General features: G+C 37.9%; 1 protein-coding gene and 1 long non-coding RNA gene across 3 annotated transcripts; one reads left to right on the forward strand and one right to left on the reverse strand.

The window, feature by feature from the left end:
- The first annotated feature begins 1,420 nt into the window (after window positions 1-1,420).
- LOC132427191 (uncharacterized) lies at window positions 1,421-13,817 on the forward strand. 2 transcript variants are annotated; one of them, XR_009519839.1, is made up of 4 exons: window positions 1,421-1,593; window positions 6,412-6,469; window positions 7,755-8,050; window positions 12,857-13,817. It is a non-coding gene; the product is annotated as an uncharacterized lncRNA (long non-coding RNA). The 2 variants fall into 2 exon arrangements; XR_009519840.1 differs by having other exon boundaries at window positions 1,442-1,555.
- On the reverse strand, window positions 8,460-19,260 carry LOC132427190 (protein NipSnap homolog 3A-like). Its single transcript, XM_060014404.1, has 6 exons — window positions 18,853-19,260; window positions 15,887-16,097; window positions 13,867-14,025; window positions 12,252-12,401; window positions 9,836-9,922; window positions 8,460-9,744 (listed from the first exon to the last, which is right to left on the reverse strand). The coding sequence occupies exons 1-6, from the start codon at window positions 18,910-18,912 to the stop codon at window positions 9,668-9,670; spliced, it is 744 nt and encodes a 247-aa protein (XP_059870387.1). The 5' UTR covers window positions 18,913-19,260; the 3' UTR covers window positions 8,460-9,667.
- Window positions 19,261-22,427: the final 3,167 nt, after the last annotated feature.

A 22,427-nucleotide genomic window follows, 5' to 3' on the forward strand; every position in this document is an offset into this window, starting at 1 on the left:
CCCTCTGAGTTATATTCCTATTGCCCAAGTGTCTAAGCTTACAATGAAAGCAGGTATTCCCACCAAAAACAACTGCAGCTACGCCTACTTTTGGTGGACATGTTTTTTTGTGTCATTTTAACCAAATTCTAATAAGACAATATTACACAACAACTGCCTGGTATAATAGTTTAATAAGTATTGTAAATAATATATATCAGAAAATGAGCCAGTGGGTATTTGTAACAGTTGCTTTTTTAGTTGATTTTTCAGGAATTTGTATTGATACTTGGAAACAAGTATGTGGTCAAGGCACATAATTTTGTTATCTTTCACAAGAGAAAGAAACAAGTAGCAAAGGAAGCCCAGGGAAAGCTTAAACAGCAGTTGAGATAAGAATGTGTGTGCTGGGGGGAAGTGATTTTTGTTGCAGGGCAGAAACTAGAACTGTGCTGGGAGAAGAATCATGAGTACTTCAAGCTCCCTTATATTCATGTCAGGGCTCATTTTCAGCAGCAATAACTTCCAAGTCACCTATAAGAGAGCATTTGATCGACATTTAGTAAAGTCAAAGTTCAGGATAAAGTAAGGGATAATTTTGGCCCTGCCCCGGTAGAGAGACTCAGGATAAAGGCTGTATCGCTAATCGTGAGTGATGGGGCCATTATGGCTCCTCTTTAGTCTTTACAGAAAGTCAGTCTCTATGTAAATCCCCTTCCTGTCCTCTTTCTTTAGAAAGGAGTACAAACCTAAACAACAAAAGGAGAAAAATCTTTGGTTAGATGCGCGTATTAGACCAATTCCCGTCAGTTAAAGCTGTCTATTTTGTACATTTCTCATTAAGTTTAAATGAGGTTGTCATCCTATGTACTGTGAGGTTCCTTACCCTACCTGCCTGACTTGGGCACTGACCTCAGGAGACAGCAGCAGCTGGGAGGATGCTTCACCACTGGCACCCTGGGCCCCTCTTTAAGGTTCTCTGCAAAATGCTGGGAGGTTGCGTATTTCGTTAAAAAGGGGGAGGCCAGTTCTGTTGCTAGCTGCTGGTTGACCTTTTACTCCTTCCCCCTTCAGCCTGAAGGGGTTTGTCAAAGGACAAATCAAAGAGAAGCCACAGGCCCCAATGCTGAGACAGCGATAGCGCGGGGCGGCAAGAACGCAGCAGCTGGCGCTTCGGGGGTGTCCTCACGGCTACCTGGCACCTAGGCTGCAAAAGCCCCCCCCGTCCATGGCTGTTCGCGAGCCGGCCGGAGGCAACCCTGGCAGTGGGTCTTCCCCTAACGGCACCCTTCCTCCCCAAGCTTGTCCCGGGATCCTTGCCCTGCGTGTTCTAGGACTTGCACTATAACTCAGGCGGCAGCAGCGAGCTCTCAGACCTGGGCTCTTCGGCCTGTAGGCGCATGCGCGGCCAGCGCGCTCCCAGCAGTCCCCTCCCCTCCCCTCCCCCAGGAGACATTTTGGGCACGTCCCGGCAGCAGGTACCCGAAGAGCCAGTGTACGAGCGGCCAGAGCCTAGTCAGGCTCCTTCGGATGGCAAGCATGGCCCGGCTTCGAGCGCTGCGAAGGGCAGCGGCCGGTATTCTTCCTTAAATTCCTTCTGTGGCTTCTCTACTGGTAGGGAGCAGCTCCTGCGCAAGGGTGGATGCAGGCTCGGGGCGGCTCAGCTCCTCCTACTGCGGCGGGGCGGGGGGGAGGGGGGAGAGGGGGCGGACAGCCCAGTCAGCGAGGCGCCCGCCACCAGCCCATGCCATGCGCGTTCGGTGTCAGCCCTGACCCTCCGGTGCACTTTTGTTCCCTCAAGAGATCTTACCCCCAGTGTCAGCTGTGACATTAGTTAATTTCACCTCATCTCCATGCACACCTGCGTACACTTCGTAAAAGTTCGTGTGTAGAATGCGAGTTTGTGTGACCATTGGGAAGGCAGTATGGATGCGTGCCTGTCATGCTTTGCGTTTAACTCGTGGACGTGTTTGCCGGGGTTAATTTTTACTCGGGTGATTTACATGTAGCTAAAGACCAGTGAGCCTTCACTCTTCTTTATTAAGTGCATTCTCTCTCCCTGTCGCCACCTCCAGCATGGCCTTGTTAGAGTATTTCTTAGTTGCTCAGAGGAATGGGGGCACTGAACTAGATAATGGAAATTCAAATTTAAACAAATCAGCAGACTTCTGATCTTGGCTTCTTATTCTTGATATAGGTCCCAGAGTAACCGCTTTCAACATTTTCAGCTGTTTCTTCTAATGCTTGTTTCCCTTTTTCTGAATTATATTCACTTTCTGGTGCTTCTTGATATTTTCAGTTACAGATAGTATCTATTGCTCGGAAATTGAGGATATAGGTCTGTTAACATACCATTCACCCAAAATACACTTCCTTTCCCTCATCTGATAAATCACATTAAAATAGTTAAAATTTACACTATATTGATCTTTATGCCTTTATCACTAATTACGTTACCTTCTTACACACATAACTACACACACAACACATAACTAAACCCAATTACACAGTAGTTACATTCATGCACACACTGAAGTGATATTGCTTATACTATTAAGGCTAGGGAATTATTAGAGGGCTCTCATCTGTGGTTGTATTGTTTGTGCCTTTGCAAAGACTTTTGAATCATCTGTTCAGAGGAAGGGAGGCTTTTTAAAGTTAGTAATTCCAGAGGTAGTGAGTCAGTTTTTCAAGTTGATGGGCGTCCATATCTAACCAAGCAAGACAAAAAACATCATCTGTGCCTGGACTGGATCTTTATGTTTAAGTTTATTTTCTTAGACTTTTTCTCCCTAGAATTCACAATTCATACCCTCATTCAACCCGTATTAATTAAACTCCTTTATGCTTCAGGCACTTTTCCAAAAACTGGGGTGCAGAGGTGAACAAAAGACAAAGTATGTGTCCTCTTGGAACTTCCAGGTTAGGGGAAACAGGTAAACAAATGAAGGAAAAATATGTTAGGGATTAATAAATATAATGAGGAAAAACAAGTAGGATATGGAGAATAGAAAGTGCTGGAGGGAGGTAGCAGAGACTGCTAGCTATTTCCCAATAGCCATTCTTCTCCCACCCCACCTTTTTTGAAAATTAGCAGTAGAACCCTTGCAGCTTAGTGCAGCCATGTGACTAAGTCCTGGCCAGTGGGATGTGTTAATGCATTTATGACCTACTCTAAGTGGTCTTAAAGCAGTTTAGGTTGTTGCCCTCTTTGTTTCTTTCTTATTTCTGCCTGCTGGAATGTGGATGTAATGGCTTGAGTTCTTGGACTATGAGGTAGAAACCACATGCTGAAGATGGCAGAGCAAGAGAGAAGCAGCCAGGGTTCTGACACCATGGAGCACCATACTAGGAGCCCTGTATGAACTCCTTTTTTACTTGAGAAATCATTTTCTAGTGGCTTAAACCTATGATCTTAATGAAAAGGAGAATAACTATTTTGTTTCTCTTTTTCATTTGTTTCTATTATTTTCATTATACCTATCACTTATTCATCACCAAATTCTTTGCCAAAAGAATAAATTTCCTCTCAGTATGATTAAACCCATTAATCAGCTTGTCAGTTTCATCTTCTGGCATTGTCTTTTGGGTGTCTTTTGTTTTCTTGTTCCAGTGTGGACTAATTGTTCTCTAAGATAGCATGGTAGTAATTCTGCGATCTCCTCTCACTGATATCCTGGGGGTCTCATTTACCTTGTGTTGGACCTCCTGTTGCCAGGATTTTATAGCTTTTTGTTTTTTTTTTTTTTTTAATCCTACATTTTGGAGAGGGTGCATGGGAGTTAAACTTTTGAGACTTGCATCTCTAAAAATGTTTTATTTTGTCAACCCTCTTGATTCATATGTTGGTTGGGTATATAACCCAGATTCTACATTGGAAATAATTTTTCCTTATATTTTCAAAGGCAATTCTCCAGTGTATTATAGCTTCTAGTAAGAAATTCATAGCGTTCTGATTCCTGATTCTTTGTATGTGACTTGTTTTTCTTTCTCTTTTTGGAATCTTTTATGTTTTTTTTCGTTTTCCCTGGGGCTCTGAAATTTCACAATTACATGCTTTGGAGTAGGCATTTTTTTCATCCATTGTTCCTCACTCAGTGACCCCTCTTAATCTGGACACTCTTCAATCCTGAAAAATGTTTGTGTTTCTTGGAGTTTTTTCCTTCTCTTGTCAATCTCTGGAACATCTGTTGTTCAAACATTCTGCCTCCACTTGATCTTCTCACCTTCTTTTTCTACTATTTTACATCTCTACTTTTTTGGTATAGGTTTTTTGGGGGTTAAGTGCCACAGTTTTATCTTCTAACTTATCTACTGAATTTTAAACTCCTACTTTCACAGTATTTATTTACAAGAGCTCTTTTTTTATCCCTTCCCCAGAATATTTTTATTTTTAAAAATAATATTCTCTTCTTTTTCATGGGTTAAGTATTTGTATATCTGTGGACATTAATTACAGGTATTTATTTTAGTCATTGCTTTAGGTCTTTTCCTGCATTATTTCTTTTTCTTTAAAGTTTTATTATATTTTCTCTCGTTTGATTCCTTTTCTCTCTTGTTACTAGGGTTTTTCCTATAATATTTTTATGTTTGTGATCCTTGACTATCAGTTCATATTTTGGAGAGAGACAAAAAAAAAAAAATTGAGAGCTCTTTGAGTACCTGGAGGGGCGGCTGTCAAACAGTGGGCTTCACTGTAGGGTTTTCTGACTGGGCTGTTTCATCACTGGGGAAATTGCCCCATTTGCTACCATGTGTAAGTCATTTCTCTTAGTTACCCCTCTGAGGAAGCTTCCAGGATTCCCTCTGTGAGTTATAAGCCTTACTGCCAGTTTCCTATGACTGAGGAGGGTAGAATACTGAATATCTCAGTGTTTGGTTGGTAGTCATTCACATAATTTGTTTAAGACTAGTTTTGACATTTTCCTCTGTATCTGGTATTCCTGAATGTGGTTCAGCCTTTCAAGAATGTATTAAATAGGAAAGGCTAAAGTGCTGTAACAAATCGACACCAAAATGTATGTCTCAAACACAGTAGGATTTTATTTCTTGTTCTTTAAGATCTAAAATGGGTTTTCCTAATTGGCAAGCAGCTCTTCTGTATGTGGTGAATTAAGGACCCAGGCTTCTCGACCCTGTGGCTCTGCCATCCTTAGAGCCCCATCATCAACTGCATCTAGTCAGCAGAAAGGGAGAGAGAATTTACAAGGGGAAAGTACTTACCAGATAGTGAAGAGTAAAATGCATGACTGTAACTTAGAGAGGGAAGACGTTGCTAAGTGCTGAGACAGTTTCCTACTCACTTTCTCACAGGTTTTAATTATCCGCCAAACGCTGTGAGTTAAGCTTTATCTCCAAGTGAGAAAGGTGAACTTCTGAGAGAGAAGTAATTTTCTCAGGTTCACTGCTGCTCAGTGGCACATCCAGGGTTTAAAGCCAGATTTTAAAACCAGTTCAGTTTACCATTTATTTTAAATCAGTTGAGAAATCAATTCACTTTTTAATCTCTTTTAGCTTTACTTGACCATCATGGATTGCTTTTACAGCGTCTTTATAATTTTTTATGCTTTATTTATTCTCAACATTGTATTGAGGGCCAGAGCATTAATGCAAGGGGCTGATAGGCTGTGTCCAAACCCATGGGGCCTGCTGTCTCTTTTGCCCCTTGTTAGGTCCTTCAGGATATTGCCTAGGATTTTCCCATACACACTTTATGATTGAACCTCACATGTCCCTCTATCTCTTATGAAGGTTGACAGACACATGGTTTATAGCAAATCAACACTACACAGATTAAAATTCCTTCAGAAAATCATTGTGTTGTCTTTGCAAGATAGCTTAACGACATTAGTTGAAGTAGTCTTCATATTCAAGATGATTTTCTTTTTATATAGACACTGGATATTAAAAAATACAGTTCCCAATTTTCCCACTCTCTTGGAGTCATTGGAAGTTCGCACTCAGCACAAAATAAACATTGAAAATAGTTAGAGAAAAGTCATAATTTTACAGGCTGCCTTAGTATAAATTCTGTTTCAAAGTATGTTTCATTGAATAAGGGTCCTGAGCCTCTGAGTGTTCTGGAATGAGACCTCTTGGTAGATTCATGTGACTAGAGTCTCGTTTGTGATTACCTCTTCAATGAGAGCTAGGCCCTCATTTGGTTGGTTAATTCTTTCCTCTTTCCTGTCTTGGTGACCTTCTCCTTCTTAAGAGGTTCTAATAAACATTGATTATTCTCAAATCATATATCCTATTCCTGTCTCTTTCAGAGAACATCAGTGATACCTATTTTGCAGACAAGAGAGTATCAGATTCTAATATGCCTGATATCATGTAGGAGCTGTCATGTATATTAATGTCTTTTACTTAATATTTTCTTTCTTATTCTCCTTCATTTCACTTTGTGAGGTTCATATTTCCATTTTACAGATTAAAACAAAAACAGCAACCTAGAAGCTCGGAGAGACTAAGAGACAAAGGTAACAAAGTAAGTTGTTCAGATATGGTTCATTCATTTTAATACTCCCCAATAATCCAGTGTTTGAGTATACTGTTGGCCTGTATCTGCGGGTTCTGCTTTAGCGGGTTCTGCTTTAGCGGGTTCTGCACCTGTGGATCAAAAACATTTAAAAAAAAAAGCCAGACAGTTCAAAGAGGAAAAAACTTGTATTTGCTGCCCACAGGCTACTATTTACATGGCATTTACATTCTATGTACAGCTATTTCCATAGCATTTGCATTGTAGTAGGTATTGTAAGTATTCTAGAGATGATGAAATATAAGGAGGATGCGCATAGACTGTATGCAAATACTACACTGTTCTCTATAAGGGACTTGATCATGGCAGATTTTGGTATCTGCTGGGGTCTTGGAACCAATCCCCTGAAATACCAAGGGACATTTGTACTATAACTTTGTTATTTCTTCCCTATTGATTTTTAAGTGTTTCCATATGTTTATTTTATAAATAATGTTTCAGTGAGTAACTGGTACATGGGAGTAGCTGGCAGGTAAACATGGTCACCTAACAGTTTATTGTTTAAGACTTTTAAATACAAAGCCATCACTGGCACTTAGTGATCTTACATTAGGCAAGACCGAGCTCCAGTTAATACTTGAAAATGTAGATCCTATATGTGGAGCATGGCAATTATTGTTTCTGCTTATCTCCTACAGCGTATCAGTATAGGTCACTAGGAATTCTATATGGGTATAATGGGTGTATAAGACCGTTCTTAAAACAAGAATCTGTTAGAATTTTTGTTTCTGTTAGATTAATATGCTATACATTGTTGTTTTCCAGTTTACTTACGGCCAGAAGAATTTAACGTATTTGAGTAATTTCACACTAATATTTCTGCATTTATTAAGTTTTCAAACCAAAGCAGTCCTTTGTGTGTGTGAGAATTTACAAGCTGCTGCTCTTATAATGTCAAAAACTGAACCAAAGTGAACCCTGTTAGGCTACTCTCAGACCTTTTTTAAATTAAATTAAATTGAATTAAATTAAATTAAATTCCATTTATTTATTTATTTCTGGGCCGGGCCTTCCCCGACCAGGGTTTGAACCGAGGCCCCCTGCAGCAGAAGTGCAGAGTCCTAACCACTGGACTGCCAGGAGATTCCTTCTCAGATCTCTTTCAATAGTTTCATTTTGGTACCAGACTTTTTCATGAACTCAGAGAAATCAGTTTTTCATTTGCATTGTCATTTTTTTACCTCAATGATGTTTTAACTCTGAATAAAATAATTTTATTTTATCTATTGAACAGGTATTTTCCCCTGGGCAATTCTTCAGATATTGCGTGTGTGCATGTGTGTGTCCGCCTTGATTGAGTCCTCAGTTGCATCAGTGAACTCTCAGATTCTCACTGACTTTCTCTTTGCAAGAAGAACACGTTAGTGGATGTGATCATGTCCATCTGTGTCATCTCTGCGATGTCCTCTGTCCCGTCCAGCTTTGTCATGTTCCTGATCCAGGGGTGTGTCAGCAAATAGAAGCACCTGCAGTTCATCAGTGGAGTGAAGCCTATCATTCTACTGGCTCTCCAATTCTGTCTAGGACATGGTAAGAATGCTGGTCTGCCGCTGCTATATAAACCTCCAATAGGGCTCTGGATTGGACGGATGAAAGGGCCCCTGGCCATCACCAGGAAATGTTCTAGCTAGTCCAAAGATGAATGAAAGAGGAAAAGGCAGACCCAGTTGTACACTTTGATGTGACCAAACATGGCCTTAAGCACACGGCTGATCTCACGCCAGAGGAAATCCGTCCACACAGACTGCACTTCATACCACCACCACCTCATTCCCTAAGTGACAACTTTTCAAAAAACTGAGGTGGAAGACTCTTAGTCAAAACTTAAAGCCAATGCTTCTAACATGTCTGATAGATTTTAGCCTTCAGAGTCAGGGTGTTCTTTGCCTTACTAGGAACTCATCTGTCCTTCAGATTCCTGAGGACCAGGTAAGTGAGAGGTGACCGTGCTTCCTGTTTTTCAGTTTTCCCATAGATAGCTAATTTGTAATTTATTGTTTTTGCAGTATGTTAGAAACATAAAATAACATAGCTGTAAGTACAAGCTACTAGGAGAGCTTAGAAGTGCGAAATCTAGTTTAAGAAGGCTGAGGCACTCAACTAAAATAAAAACTAAAGTTGTTAGTAAGAAAATCCTAGTATGTCTGGGATGGTACTGAAGAAATCCTTGTAAGGTTACTAGCAGGCTATTTACTTGAGGTGACAGTATTTACAGTAAAGACAGTACATTATTACTGCCTCATTACCTTATGGCAACACAACAATAGCTCCAGAGATGAGGATAAAAATATAAAACACAGTAGAAAGAATCAGATTGTATATATAGGCTTTTATTAGGGCAGACATTTCCATAATTATAAATCTCATTAAAACAAATAGATGACCTAACACAACACTGAAAATCAACTATACTTCAATTTAAAAAAAACCAATTAGATGACCAAGTATCTTTATTAAACAGTGATCCAAAATGAAGTAAAAATTAGTAAAATTAACTGTAAATGAAGACACTGCAATCACGTAAACCAAGGAGTTATCAATGTGCTTTAATACCAGGACCTAATGACATTATTTTCCAAGTAATTGATTAATTATTATTGTAAAAACCATTATTAACATAAATGACACAGATGATACTGTACTTTTCTGTAGTAAAGAAACGTTTAATGGATTTTTTTTATGGATCCCAATTGGTATTATATAGAAAACCTTACTGAACAAAAACTTTTATAATCTCAGAAAAAGACATGATGAAAAGGTTGATAGTTTATGCATATAATTTAACTATACTATCACAGGTATGGAAATGTAACAATCATTTCTATGTCAGAAAATGGTATAAAAGCAGAGGGTTGTCAAAATAGAGAACGAGATATTCTGAAACAAATGAAAAATCAAGATACTGTAGTAATGGCAACTTTTTTAATGTGTGACAGATACTGAAATACCAAGGGGAAAATGAACAGACTGTTTCCTGAAGTGGTGGTGACAGTGGATACAGAGTAGCTTTTAAAAAATGCAAGGGATATAGCAAATTAGCTTACCACCTCCTTCAAATCAAAGTGAGAATCTCTTGGAAGAATTTAAGCACCATTAACAGACACATCTTATGGCAGTTCATGCAATGCTTTGTATTTCCGTGGAAAACTATTTCAATGGTGAATATGACGTAGGAATCAGAAGCATATTTTGCTGAGACACTAGGTAATTGACACTTTCCCGAACTGAAAAAAAAAATTCATAAGAAGGTATATAAAGTTGTTGACTAAATGAAATTTGTTCTAAGAATAACTCGTACCTAGTGAAATAGCTTACCAGCTGCCACAACTCTGGGATCCTCGTGAGACTGGTGTCTCCCAGCTGCTCGGCTATCCGCACTCTCGTTCCACCAAAGAACATGAACTGCAGAAATAAATAAACCAGAAATAGATTGTAAAGACTGTGGCACTGCTCAAATAAGAAAGATAGAAACATTAATCAGAAACTAAAAGTCCTATTCTTTAAATCAAAATAGTGATTATCAAAAAGGTAGCACTAAGTATGTTAGTGATAAGATTTCAGAGGAGTCAAAGATTTGGGAGAGAAATTTATAAATTAATTAGTCAAACTGGTTTTATAGAAGGAGAAACAGAAGGATTTTACTTTATTTTGAAAAAGCAAGATTATAAAAAAGTTACGCTCACTACTGAATATTAGGCTGATGCAAAGAAGAACATTGAAAGTAGCTGAAACTTAACCACCCAGAGAAAACCTTTATTAATATTTATTGTATTTCTTTTAAAAGATGAGAAATATAAAATTAGGGTCTTACTGTATATTATACTTTGTAAATGATTTAAAAAAGTCAACAATGAGAAGTTTCTATGACAATGCTGTTAATCTTTAACATGTGAATTCTGCCCCATAGATGTAACAACTTTTTATACCAGCCCCTTATTGTTGATTATTTATATCATTCAAAATAGTGTGGTATTCTACAAAATACTGAAATAAATGTTCTTTTACTTAAATTATTTAAAAATTTAAAAATAATGACAATGTAATACATGTTGGCTGTATAGATTTTGGAAAATGCAAATAAATAAAAAGAGAAAGCAGGAATAGTTTCTAATCCTACCACCCAGAATTCACCACTTTGCTATTTTGGTTTATCTTTTCCATATTTATGTATATATGTATGTATTTTTACATTTTTATGTATTTAAAGACACACAGCATATATGTTTATGCTTATATGAGACGCATGATGTATATGATGTATATGTGTGTCTGTTTGTGTATTACAAATACATACATAGTGTCATACTACATTGTTTCTAAAGTTTCCCTATAGTAAACAATGCTGACAAAAACTTCCTTAGAGCAGCACCTATCATGTATATTTATAAAAATAACAATGTCAGAGTCAAATCACTACTTACATTTATTGGGTGCGTCCTATGTGCTAGGCCTGGCTTTAAGCGTTTTGCATGTATTAACTCATTTAGTCTTCACAAGAATCCTAGGTGGTAGGTTATGATTATCATTATTTTATCAATGAGCAAAGTAAGGCACAGAAAGGTTAAGTAACTCACTCCAAGTCACAAAGTTAGTAAGCGGTGGAGTTGGGATTCAAACCCAACCAGTCTGGATCTCATTATTTCCTCAATGTAAACTCCTAAAATTAAAATTGAGAGAACCAAAGGGAATATCTTATATAGGTACAGTGTACATACTATATGTTGTCCAGAAATGATGCACTGATTTATACTTACAATATTACTCTTCCCTTTTCTCCACTGAGAATGAATTTAAGATTAAAAAGTGTGCCTACTCATTTTCAGTTTTTTCTTATAAAAGTTATATTATGTTCATTATAAAAATTAAAATACCACTTAAAAATTATTTTCATCATTCAAGTGACCACTATATATTCTTTCAAATTTCCTTCCTGTGTAACTGAACACACCTATACAGCTATGCATATTTCCTAGAATACTGGCAAAAATAATTTTAAAATTAAGGCTTTTCATTTATATTGCTGAATTTCGTGGTGGGGAATTATTAAGCCAGTATATGCTACACAGTAGGGGTACTTATTTTTTCCCAGCTTCCCTGGTACTATATCTATATAAGTATGTCTTTATTTGGTGAAAATGGCATCTCCTCATAGTCTTAATCTACATCTTCCTAAATCTATATTTAGTAGTCATCTTGAATATATATGTATACACATATATACATTCACCTACATATATATGAATGGCACAGGAATAGAAAGACCAAAATGTTAACAGTATTATCTCTAAGTAGTGGAAAATGGTTTTTTTCCACCTTTGGTCATGGCCATGATATTTAGTCTCTGTAAAAATATGTATTACTTTTTCATTCAGAGACAAACACTCTATCCCAAGTAACGTTATTTTTAAAAATCAATAAAAATATATTTAGAGGAAAAAAAAGATGAAGAACAGATTTTTCTTAGCCTCCTTGCAGTTTTTTAATTTTATCATTTTGATGTATCATGGAAAACAGCAGTGCAACATTTGGAAAAGCCTTCATAAGTGGTTAACATCCTAAATAAATATTACATAAAACAGGTATTTTCAACCCTTAAAATGACAAAAAACCCTAAATATTTGGCAATAAAAATGAAATACATGGCATAATCAAAAACAGTGACAAAATACTGGAGGAACTTAGTAGGTCACCAGTACACTTTAAATTTCATAGAAGAAATGGACCACTGTACCTCTGTTGAGTGCTCCATATTCTGTATGGAAAACTCCAATTAGTTTTGAGTAGCCTAGCTCGACATGGGCATTAATTGCTCTTTTAAATGCGTCACCCCACAGAGCTGGCCCACCAGGTTTCATCTGAAAAGTTACCAGCTCGTAGACTCCTGGAATAGGGAGAAAATAAATTATAAAAGATATTCAAGAAATTTCTCATCAGGTTAGCATGGTTCCAGTGGAAGGCTAGTCTACATATACAGATTTGGAGGATCAAACATAAAAATGTTTATGTACACATATTTATGATTTCTTTGCATTTCTTGCATTTTTCCTAGCTTTTATATTTAGAAAGTCTCCATGTTTAAGGGTGAGTTATTAAGCTTATCATAGAGAACAAAGAAAAAGGAAGCTATATTAAGATATTATCAGAATGATTTTTAATCTATAAAATTAGTCATTTAAACAAATAACTGAGAATTTATGATAGGATTAGGATTTTTGAGCTGTCTGAGTCTAATTCTAGGTAGAAATGAATAAGAAAAGTATTTTCTGATCTCATATATTTCCTTCTTTCCAATTCTGAGAGGAAACACTTCTTTGTTTGTATAATTTCCCCCTACAGGTTTCCATTACTAACAGGAACAGCCGGCAAACAAAGGACTCAAAGTGATATGTGAGATTTTGACGGGAAAAAAGATGAAGAAGGTGGTTTTATTGTTCCTAAATATCCAGGTAAACACTTGAAAATCAGTCTACCTTCTGGTCAGAAGTATGGAGCAGGTAGAAAAAAAGAAACTAGGGAACAAGTAGATTTGAGAAGTAAAAGGAAAAAAAGTACAAAGCAACTAAAGAATTATAAACAACACAGAGGCAGATAACCAAGATGTGACACTGTTCTAGGAGCCACTAAGTTCATGTAGCCAGCGCTGAAGGCTGAGGGGAGGTCCAGGTGGATAGGATCCAAATAAGACATTTCAAATCTCTTGTCATCTAAGATACACTATGAAGTTGGGATTATGGGGGAAAGAAAACTTAAATCAGTTTATGCTTTTAAAAAGTCTGCCTTTTGTTTAAAATTAGGTTGAGGTAAATATTTCCCTTAAGTCAGTAAGAAAGTGAAATCAGCAAGAAGATAAATCTTTAATAATTATTTTCAAACTGAGGAATAAGAGGAAAACAAGTTAAACTACAGTAATTCAGCTTAACAGTTTAAATTAATCCATCCCCCCCAGTTTTACAAGCAAAGATACACTTACTGTTTTTAGATTAACTGTAATTTGTGTAAAAAAAATACTAAGTTATGAGAAAATATCATACATTTCCCTTTACCTACCTATACATGTGTTCTGTGTTCTAGATCCCCAACTTCTCAACCTTTCTTCCCATGTAAACTTTTCATATTCATACCTAAACTTTAACAGTTTTTCCAAATTGGAAAAAAATTCATTATTTAATGCTCATTGTTTTAATTGTAAGCAAAGAGCTCAAATTCATTTTTATCTCTATAATCACAATATATTCCGATATAAAAACAAAGGATTACTTTCTCCTACGGAACTTTAGTTTTTATAGCTTAAAATCTTCAGTATGTTCTTCATTAAAATTCAGTGTAATTTAGAGAGACGAACTTACCTTCTTTGGGTGGTTTTTCTAATTTGCACCATGGCACCAGATAAGTAATTTCACTCTCTTGTTTATCAGTAATACCCATAATTGGAATGAGTAATTGTTCTCGCCATTCCTTATCATTGGCCAAGGTTTTCCGAACTTCAGTTTGATGAGCAAAATTGTCTATGGGAATAACAGGAGTAAGAAAAATAAAACTTTTTGATTTAAAATCACCTGTACACCTTTAACATATATAATATTGTATATCAACTATACATCAATAAAAAAATAAAATCACCTGTACTATTTCTGGGTTTCATTCAATTTAGCAAATGTTTATTGAGGCCACATAAGGACAATATGTTATATCACTAGAGATACCAACATAAGTAGTTAGTTGCTCATGGTCTAAAAGGGGAGTGGCAATGTAAACAACCAATGATGTCATATAGTAATGGGCTGCATAGGTGCTACCATTTTAGTAGGTAGTTGTGAGACTTAGGTAAGTTATTGAATCATTCTGTGCCTGTCTCTTATTCTGTGAAATAGGGATAATGATATAGTATCTACCTCCAGGGCTGTTGTGAGGATTAAAAGAATTGGTACATGAAAGGAGCTTAGAACAATGTTTGGCACCAAGTGAGTACTCCATATATATTATTTATTCATATTACTTGAGGCATTTAAGTTATAGTGTTAGTCTAGAGAAAGACTGTTTCTTCGGTAGTGCTGGTGGTGGGTAGTCAGGTCAAGGTACAACTGAATTAAATTTAACATAAATGAAATTAAGATTTGCTTTTTCAGCCTCTTTGAACAAACAGCTTCCAAAGAAACAGTGCTCATTCTTACTTATTGACACCATTTTTTTTACCCAGTACTGTTTCTCTTCTGTTTGTTACCCAAACAGGTATATACATTTAATAACATATAGGCCTAGTACTATATTTATTATTAGGGCCTAAGGTTAATGGTAAAAGAGTTTTCTATGGTTTATGCTAGAGATAAGGAATAACATCTATCTTAGAGCTTAAGTAAGTTATATCACGATCTTACTAGTAATTTTCTTAATGGGACATAATTCTCCTTGTTGCACATTAAAGCATAAATTGTGTTTTAATGGGGTTTGTCCTATTACAACAGGGAAATCCTCTAAACTATGGCCATGTTAAATATAGAATGAGCACTTTTCACAATAATGTGATGAATATTAACTTTGGACACTATTATGACTCTTAACTTTGATGACCAGACACTAAATGAAATTATTAAAAGTTCTCTGGGAAAAAAAAAAAGTTCTCTGGATATCATCAAGTCCTATGTGGACTTCAGAAAGATTAGACACTGGAGTAACAATCTGGGGATTCCTGTAACCTGTTCTTCGTTGTCTACTAAACCAGCAGTAAGTCAACTTCAATATGGGGAGAATTCTAATTCCTTTGCCTTTACTTCCCTAGAGCAGCATAATGATAGTGAATTCCCTGAAACCTTGGGGTATACTAACAAAAGTGGTTCCCTAAATTTAACAAATTATTCAGTCTGAGTTGGGTGAGGCCTGGAAGTTAACTATTATCCCCATGAACCTCAACTAACCTAAATTAGAAATATTGAATTGTTTCTACTAAAATCCTGATATCCAGTTGCAGATTCAATAATAAGAAAAAATAACTCTCCCTTTTATGATCTCTACCCACTTGGGCTCTTGCAGTCAATGCTTAAAATTTTTCATAAATGATCTGTACAGTGGACCATTCTGTGTTCTTTCTGAGCATTAAAGGCTAGTTCACAATTTCATGATTTGAAATATGAGATGTCACACTTTCCCAAAGATGATACATAGGAATTTGGGCAAAAGTTGTTAGAGGCACCAGTGGGAGGAGTAATCACTGAATTCATTTTTTGTTGTTGTTGTATTTGTTGTTCCTCTCTTTAAAAGTTGAATTTAACCTGCGTGTATTTATAGTAACATAGACCCAAGAGGTAAGTGTCATGTAACATTTAAAAGAGTGAAAATCTATACTGAATACTTAAGCTGGAAAAATCATACCATACTTCCAAATATGAAACACTTTATTGATCCTGCCTCCAAGTTCTACACTCCAGAATCCAACCAGTTCAGAGTGAGCTGTCTGAAGATGTATGTTTTTCTTAACATTTTCCAGAAACTCATTCATCTTTGAAGGTTTAACGCAATAAGTACGAAACTCATAGAATGTTCCATCGTATTGTCTGGGGCCTGTAGCAAAAGATGAACACACCTGAAGAAACATAAGGCAAATTTAAGTATTTGGGGACCTTAAGGCTTATAATATCATGTTACAACCAAATCTGAATCTGCAAAGAAGGGACACTCATTAGACTCATACTCCATGTTTGTACCTCTGTTGTCATCTCTCCTTAGAATTTGCTGAGAGATGTTAATAAAGATAAGTACTCTTAAGTGTGCTGAATATACAGCTACTGCTTCCTAGCAGGGGTGCCTTAGCCACCTTTTCATGAAAAGTTAATCATAAGAAGGCACTAGGGTCTTAATGAGAGTCCTTTATCCAAGAACTACAACTAGGATTCTAATTAATTACAAATGGTTTACCTTATTTATCCAATATTCTATCTTTAGTCAATACTATATGTGTTACAGTTATATATTTAAATGAACTTTATAAAATATACAGGTGTTCTGGCAGTAATGATGGAAATACGTTTACTTGCAGAAAGATCTTCTTTAGGTTTTTTTAAAAAATGTTAAGTTTCAGTTCAGGTCAAAGTATTTTCCAAATTCAATGAAGTACATCACTGGTAAGTAATAGAACTGGGATGTAACTAATGTTAAAGGGAATCCATAATCTATTAAATTGCACTATAACATGGTGGTAGACTGTATGAATTCTATAAAGGAAAAATCAACAGGTCAGAACTGAATCATTATTAGGTTTAATTATAGATGCAGTGTGAGAAGGGCATTTAATCCATCCAATTAACTAGGTTGATGGAAATATCCTTTAAGAACCATTAGTTCTTTTTGTATTAGAGGTACGGTCACTATATAAATTTTTGCTGTGTTTAATCTTCTGAGTCTTAGTGAACTTAACTTTAGGTAGGAAATTACCTGCCAGAAATTATCCCGTGAATGCAAATGTGTGTGTATGTAAATACGTATATGCACACATGTATACACACACACTCATATGGCATTTGTGTTTACAGTTTCATGTTATTGTAGTTTTGGATATCATGTGCTAATTCCTGAAGCTGATTAATCAGAATTATCTAATACAAATGTTGGTACAAACAAAGCTATGGACAAATTTGGGGCTTATGTTGACTAGCTGGTATGTCAAATGAAACCAGTAGGCTCCTTTCTCTGACATATTTTTGGTTATAACACACAATTGCCTATATATGTGATTTAATTGTGCATAATGTCATATTTATAATTAGCTACTTGAGTTCATTCCACTCATGTCCCCTCTGAGTTATATTCCTATTGCCCAAGTGTCTAAGCTTACAATGGAAGCAGGTATTCCCACCAGAAACAACTGCAGCTACGCCTACTTTTGGTGGACATGTTTTTTTGTGTCATTTTAACCAAATTCTAATAAGACAATATTACACAAATAACTACTTGGTGTAATAGTTTAATAAGTATTATAAATAAAATATATCAGAAAATGAGCCAGTGGGTATTTGTAACAGTTGCTTTTTTAGTTGATTTTTCAGGAATTTGTATTGATACTTGGAAACAAGTATGTGGTCAAGGCACATAATTTTGTTATCTTTCACAAGAGAAAGAAACAAGTAGCAAAGGAAGCCCAGGGAAAGCCTAAACAGCAGTTGAGATAAGAATGTGTGTGCTGGGGGGAAGTGATTTTTGTTGCAGGGCAGAAACTAGAACTGTGCTGGGAGAAGAATCATGAGTACTTCAAGCTCCCTTATATTCATGTCAGGGCTCATTTTCAGCAGCAATAACTTCCAAGTCACCTATAAGAGAGCATTTGATCGACATTTAGTAAAGTCAAAGTTCAGGATAAAGTTGTAAGGAATAATTTTGGCCCTGCCCCGGTGGAGAGACTCAGGATAAAGGCTGTATCGCTAATCTTGAGTGATGGGGCCATTATGGCTCCTCTTTAGTCTTTACAGAAAGTCAGTCTCTATGTAAATCCCCTTCCTGTCCTATTGCTTGAGAAAGGAGTACAAACCTAAACAACAAAAGACAACAACAAAACATCTCTAGCTTAGATTCACAAAACAGGACAATCCACGACAGTTAAGGCCAAATCACAAAAATCTATTTTGTACCTTTCTCATTTAACTTTTTAAATTTATTTAATTCTTATTACTTTTTATATGTTAATGCCAATCTCCCAATTCATCATTTCTCATTTAACTTTAAAGAGGTTGTCATCATCATATTTTCTAGGAAGTTCCCGACCCTGCGTGACTTGGGCACAGACTGCAGGAGACAGTGGCAGCTGGGCAGATGCTGCACCACCTGTACCCTGGGCCCCTCTCTGAGGTTCTCTGCAAAATGCTCAGAAGTTTTATTTCATGTATAAGTGGGAGGCCCGTTCTCTTGCTAGCGTCAGGTTGACCTTTTTCTCCTTCACCCTTCAGTCTAGAGAGGCTTGTGGCTTGTCAAAAGTCAGTAGAAGAGGCTGGACCAACGCCTGGCACAGGGACCAGCGCGGCGAGCCCAAAGGCGTGGGGCGGCAAGAACGCAGCAGCTGGCGTTTCAGGGGTGGCCTCAGGGCCGCCGGGCACCCAGGCTAGAAAAGCCCCCCATCCATGGTTGTTCCCGAGCCGGCCGTAGGCGACACAAGCAGCCGGTCTTCCCCTAAGGGCACCCTTTCTCCTGCGCGCTCCAGGGTCCTCGCTTTCAGGTGCTGGGACTTGCTCTACAAGTAGGCAGCAGCACAAGGCTCCCAGGTCAGAGAGCGCGAGTCGGGTGGTGCGCCTCCCGGGCCCTCCCCTTCCCTCTCCCAGGGATCATTTTGGGCGCGTCCCCGGGGCGGGTACCTGAGGCGCCAGGGTCCGAGCGGCCAGAACCTTAGTCAGACTCTTTCCGAGGGCAAGCATGGCGCGGCTTCGAACGCCGAGAAGGAACGCGGCCGGGATTCTTCCTTAAACTCCTCCTCCTGTGGCTTCCCGACTAGCAGGGAGCGACACCTGCACAAATGCAGGACGCAGGCTCGGGGCGGGGATCCGCGGGTCAGCTCCGCCTCACGCCCGGGGTTGGGGCGCGGCCGGAGAGCCCAGTGCGTAAGGCGTCCGCCCGGGGCCGGCTCCAAACGCCTTTTGGTGTCACCTTTCGCCCTTCCTGGCTCCTTTGTTTCCCCAAACTTTCTCACCCCCATCGTCAAGAGTGATATTAGAATTAGCTGAATGCTGAGGTCGTTCCTGTACCACCTGTCTGGACACATCGCCTCATCTCCAAGAGCTCTTGCATACAATCAGTAAAAGTTCGTGTGTAGAATGAGAGTGTGTATGATCATTGGGAAGGCAATATGGATGCGTGTGTGCGTCATGCTTTGCATTTTAAATCGCGGACGTGTTTGCAGCGGTCAGTTTTAGTCGGGTGATTCACGTGTAGCTAAAGACTAGTGATTCTTCCCTTTTGTTCATTAAGTGCATTTTCTCTCCCTATTGCCACCCCCAGTATGACCTTGTAAGGCTCCTAATAATGATTGTATTTCTCAGGAGCTCAGAGGAATGGGGGCCCCGAACTACATTCGAAAATTCAAATTTAAATATATATAGTTTGAATCAAATAGTTTTTAAACCTTAAAAGCAAAACAGCAGACCTCTGATCTTGTCCTTCTTAGTCCTGAAATTGGTCCCCAGAGTAGTTAACTTTCAACATTTTCAGCTGTTTCTTGTAGAGCTTGTTTATTATTATGTAAATGTCACTATATGCCTTTTCTGGTGTTTCTTGATATTTTCAGTTATAGATAGTGTCTGTTTCTTGGAAAATGAGGATTTAGGTCTGTTACATACCACTACCCCAAAATACACTTCCTTTCCTGCATCTGATAATGCTTACATTAAGAATAGTTAATTGTAACGTTATTAATTTGATTATATTGATGCTTACATAATTACTAATTACATTACCTTCTAAACATATAAATACACTAACTAAATCCAATTACACAATCATTACATTCATGCACACATTGAAGTAATATTGCTTATACTGTTAAGACTAGGGAATTATTACAAGGCTATTGGCTGTGGTTGTATTGTTTGTGCCTTTGCAAAGACTTTTGAATCATCTGTTGAGAGGAAGGGAGGCTTTTTAAAGTTAGTAATTCCAGAGGGTGATGAGTCAGTTTTTCTAGTGGATGGGCATCCATTTCTAACCAAGCAAGACAAAAAACATCATCTGTGTCTGGACTGGATCCTTATGTTTAAGTTTATTTTCTGAGGCTTTTCCCCCCTAGAATTAACAATTCATTCCCTCATTCAACCCATATTAATTAAACTCCTTTATGCTTCAGGCACTTTTCCAAAAACTGGGGTGCAGAGGTGAACAAAAGTCAAAGTTCGTGTTCTCTTGGAGCTTCTAGGTTAGTGGAAACAAAAACAAATGAAGGAAAAATATGTCAAGGCTTAATAAATATGATGAGTAAAAACAAGTAGGATGTGGAGAATAGAAAGTGCTGGAGGGAGGTAGCGGAGACTGCTAGCTATTTCCCAATAGCCATTCTTCTCCCACCCCACTTTTTTTGAAAATTAGCAATAGAACCCTTGCAGCTTGGTGCAGCCATGTGACTAAGTCCTGGCCAGTGGGATGTGTTAATGCATTTATGACCTACTGTAAGTGGTCTTAAAGCAGTGCAGGAGCGGTTCTCGCCCTCTTTGTTTCTTTCTTATTTCTACTTGCTGGAATTTGGAGTAATGGCTTGAGTTCTTGGACTATGAGGTAGAAACCACATGCTGAAGATGGCAGAACAAGAGAGAAGCAGCCTAGGTTCTGACACCATGGAGCACCATACTAGGAGCCCTGAACTGCCTATCTCTGGACTTCTTTTTTACAAGAGAAAATGTTTCTAGTGTAAGCCACTGCTTTGTGGCTTAAACCTATGATCTTAATAGGAGAGTGACTATTTCTTTTTCATTTGTTTCTGTTATTTTCATTATACCCATCACTTATTAAACACCAAATTCTTTGCCTAAATAAATTTCCTCTCAATATGCTTAAACCCATTAATCAGCTTATTAGTTTCATCTTCTGGCATTATCTTCCGGGGGTCCTTTGTTCTCTTGCTCCAGTGTGGGCTAATTGTTTTTTAAGACAGCATGGTAGTAATTCTGGGATCTCCTCTCACTGATATCCTGGGGGATCTTGTTTGCCTTGTGTTGGACCTCCTGTTGCCAGGATTTGGTAGCTTTTTTATTCGAGACTTGAATTTCTAAAAATGTTTTATTCTACCAAACCTCTTGATTCATATGTTGGTTGGGCATAAAATTCTACATTGGAAATAATGTTTCCTTATAATTTCAAAGGCAATTCTCCATTGTATTATAGCTTTTAGTAAGAAATTCATGGCATGCTGATTCCTGCTTCTTTGTATGTGACTTGTCTCTCTATAAAATCAAGGGAAGGAGTCTGCATAGATTCTTCTCAACAGACTGTGTGAGTGATATAAAGAATATGAGTCCGGTTCTGGTACTTATTGGCTGTGTAACCTTGGGTAAGTTACTCAGTTTCTCTGAGCCTCTGTTACTTTGTTTGTTATTGGTGATAATTAAACTACTACCTAGGGTTGTAAGAATAATTAAATGAGAGAATCTCATTATAGTACTCTCCCATAGAATTAATCACTCAGATTAATTTCTGCACTGAACCCCCAGAATATTAGAACCAGGGGCATCATTGGAATCTTTCACTTTCTTAAGGATAAATTTCTCAGAAATAAATGCATTAAATTGTATAATTTTGAAACTGAAAGGGACACTAGAAATACTTTGTTGAAAGAAGTAATTTTACACTTTTATTTTGCTATTGGTGAAAATAAGCTCCAAGAGGGCAAGTGACTTGTTGATGGTTACACAGTAATTTAGAGCCCAAGTCAGGCATAAAGGCCTTGTCGTTGGTCACCTGGGGTGCTTGCAGACAACCTAGCTCTTCATGTACCAACAACTCTGACCCCTACTCACTGTGCCCCTCCCAATTCTCTACTCGTTTTGAAACATAAAGTGCATCCTGACACTCTCCACCAGGTTTCAGCACGTTGAGCATGAAATGCAGACTCCTCGCAGGCCTGTGTCCTGTGGCTCCCGCCTCCCTCTCCTCATCTCCCACCACTCTCCCTCGCAGCTCAACACATTCCAGCCCCACTGCCTTCCTGTTGTTCCTTAAACGTAAAAGCTCATTTCTTCTGTGGGACTTTGTACCTACACTTTCTATTGCCTTTGCTCATAGTGTTCTTTCTCCCCAAATCTTTTCCTGGCTTGTTTTTCCTAATCGTTTATGCCTTGGAAGAAGTTATCACCTTCTCAGGGAGCGTAGTCACTCTTCTCCTCATGCACTGCTTTATTTTTGGCTAAGTGATATACTTATTTGTTTACTGTCCAATTTCTCTATAGGA

This window comes from Delphinus delphis, chromosome 6 (assembly GCF_949987515.2).
Source record: "Delphinus delphis chromosome 6, mDelDel1.2, whole genome shotgun sequence".
NCBI lineage: Eukaryota > Metazoa > Chordata > Mammalia > Artiodactyla > Delphinidae > Delphinus > Delphinus delphis.

Bases quoted from the DNA above. Each gene is read 5' to 3' on its own strand.
- LOC132427190 (XM_060014404.1), bottom strand. From the start codon at position 18,912: ATGCTTGCCCTCGGAAAGAGTCTGACTAAGGTTCTGGCCGCTCGGACC. The intron at 16,098-18,852 runs GTACCCGCCCCG...ATGTTTCTTCAG, and splicing joins CTCGGACCCTGGCGCCTCAG to GTGTGTTCATCTTTTGCTAC. The intron at 12,402-13,866 runs GTAAGTTCGTCT...TCCCTATTCCAG, and splicing joins AGAAAAACCACCCAAAGAAG to GAGTCTACGAGCTGGTAACT.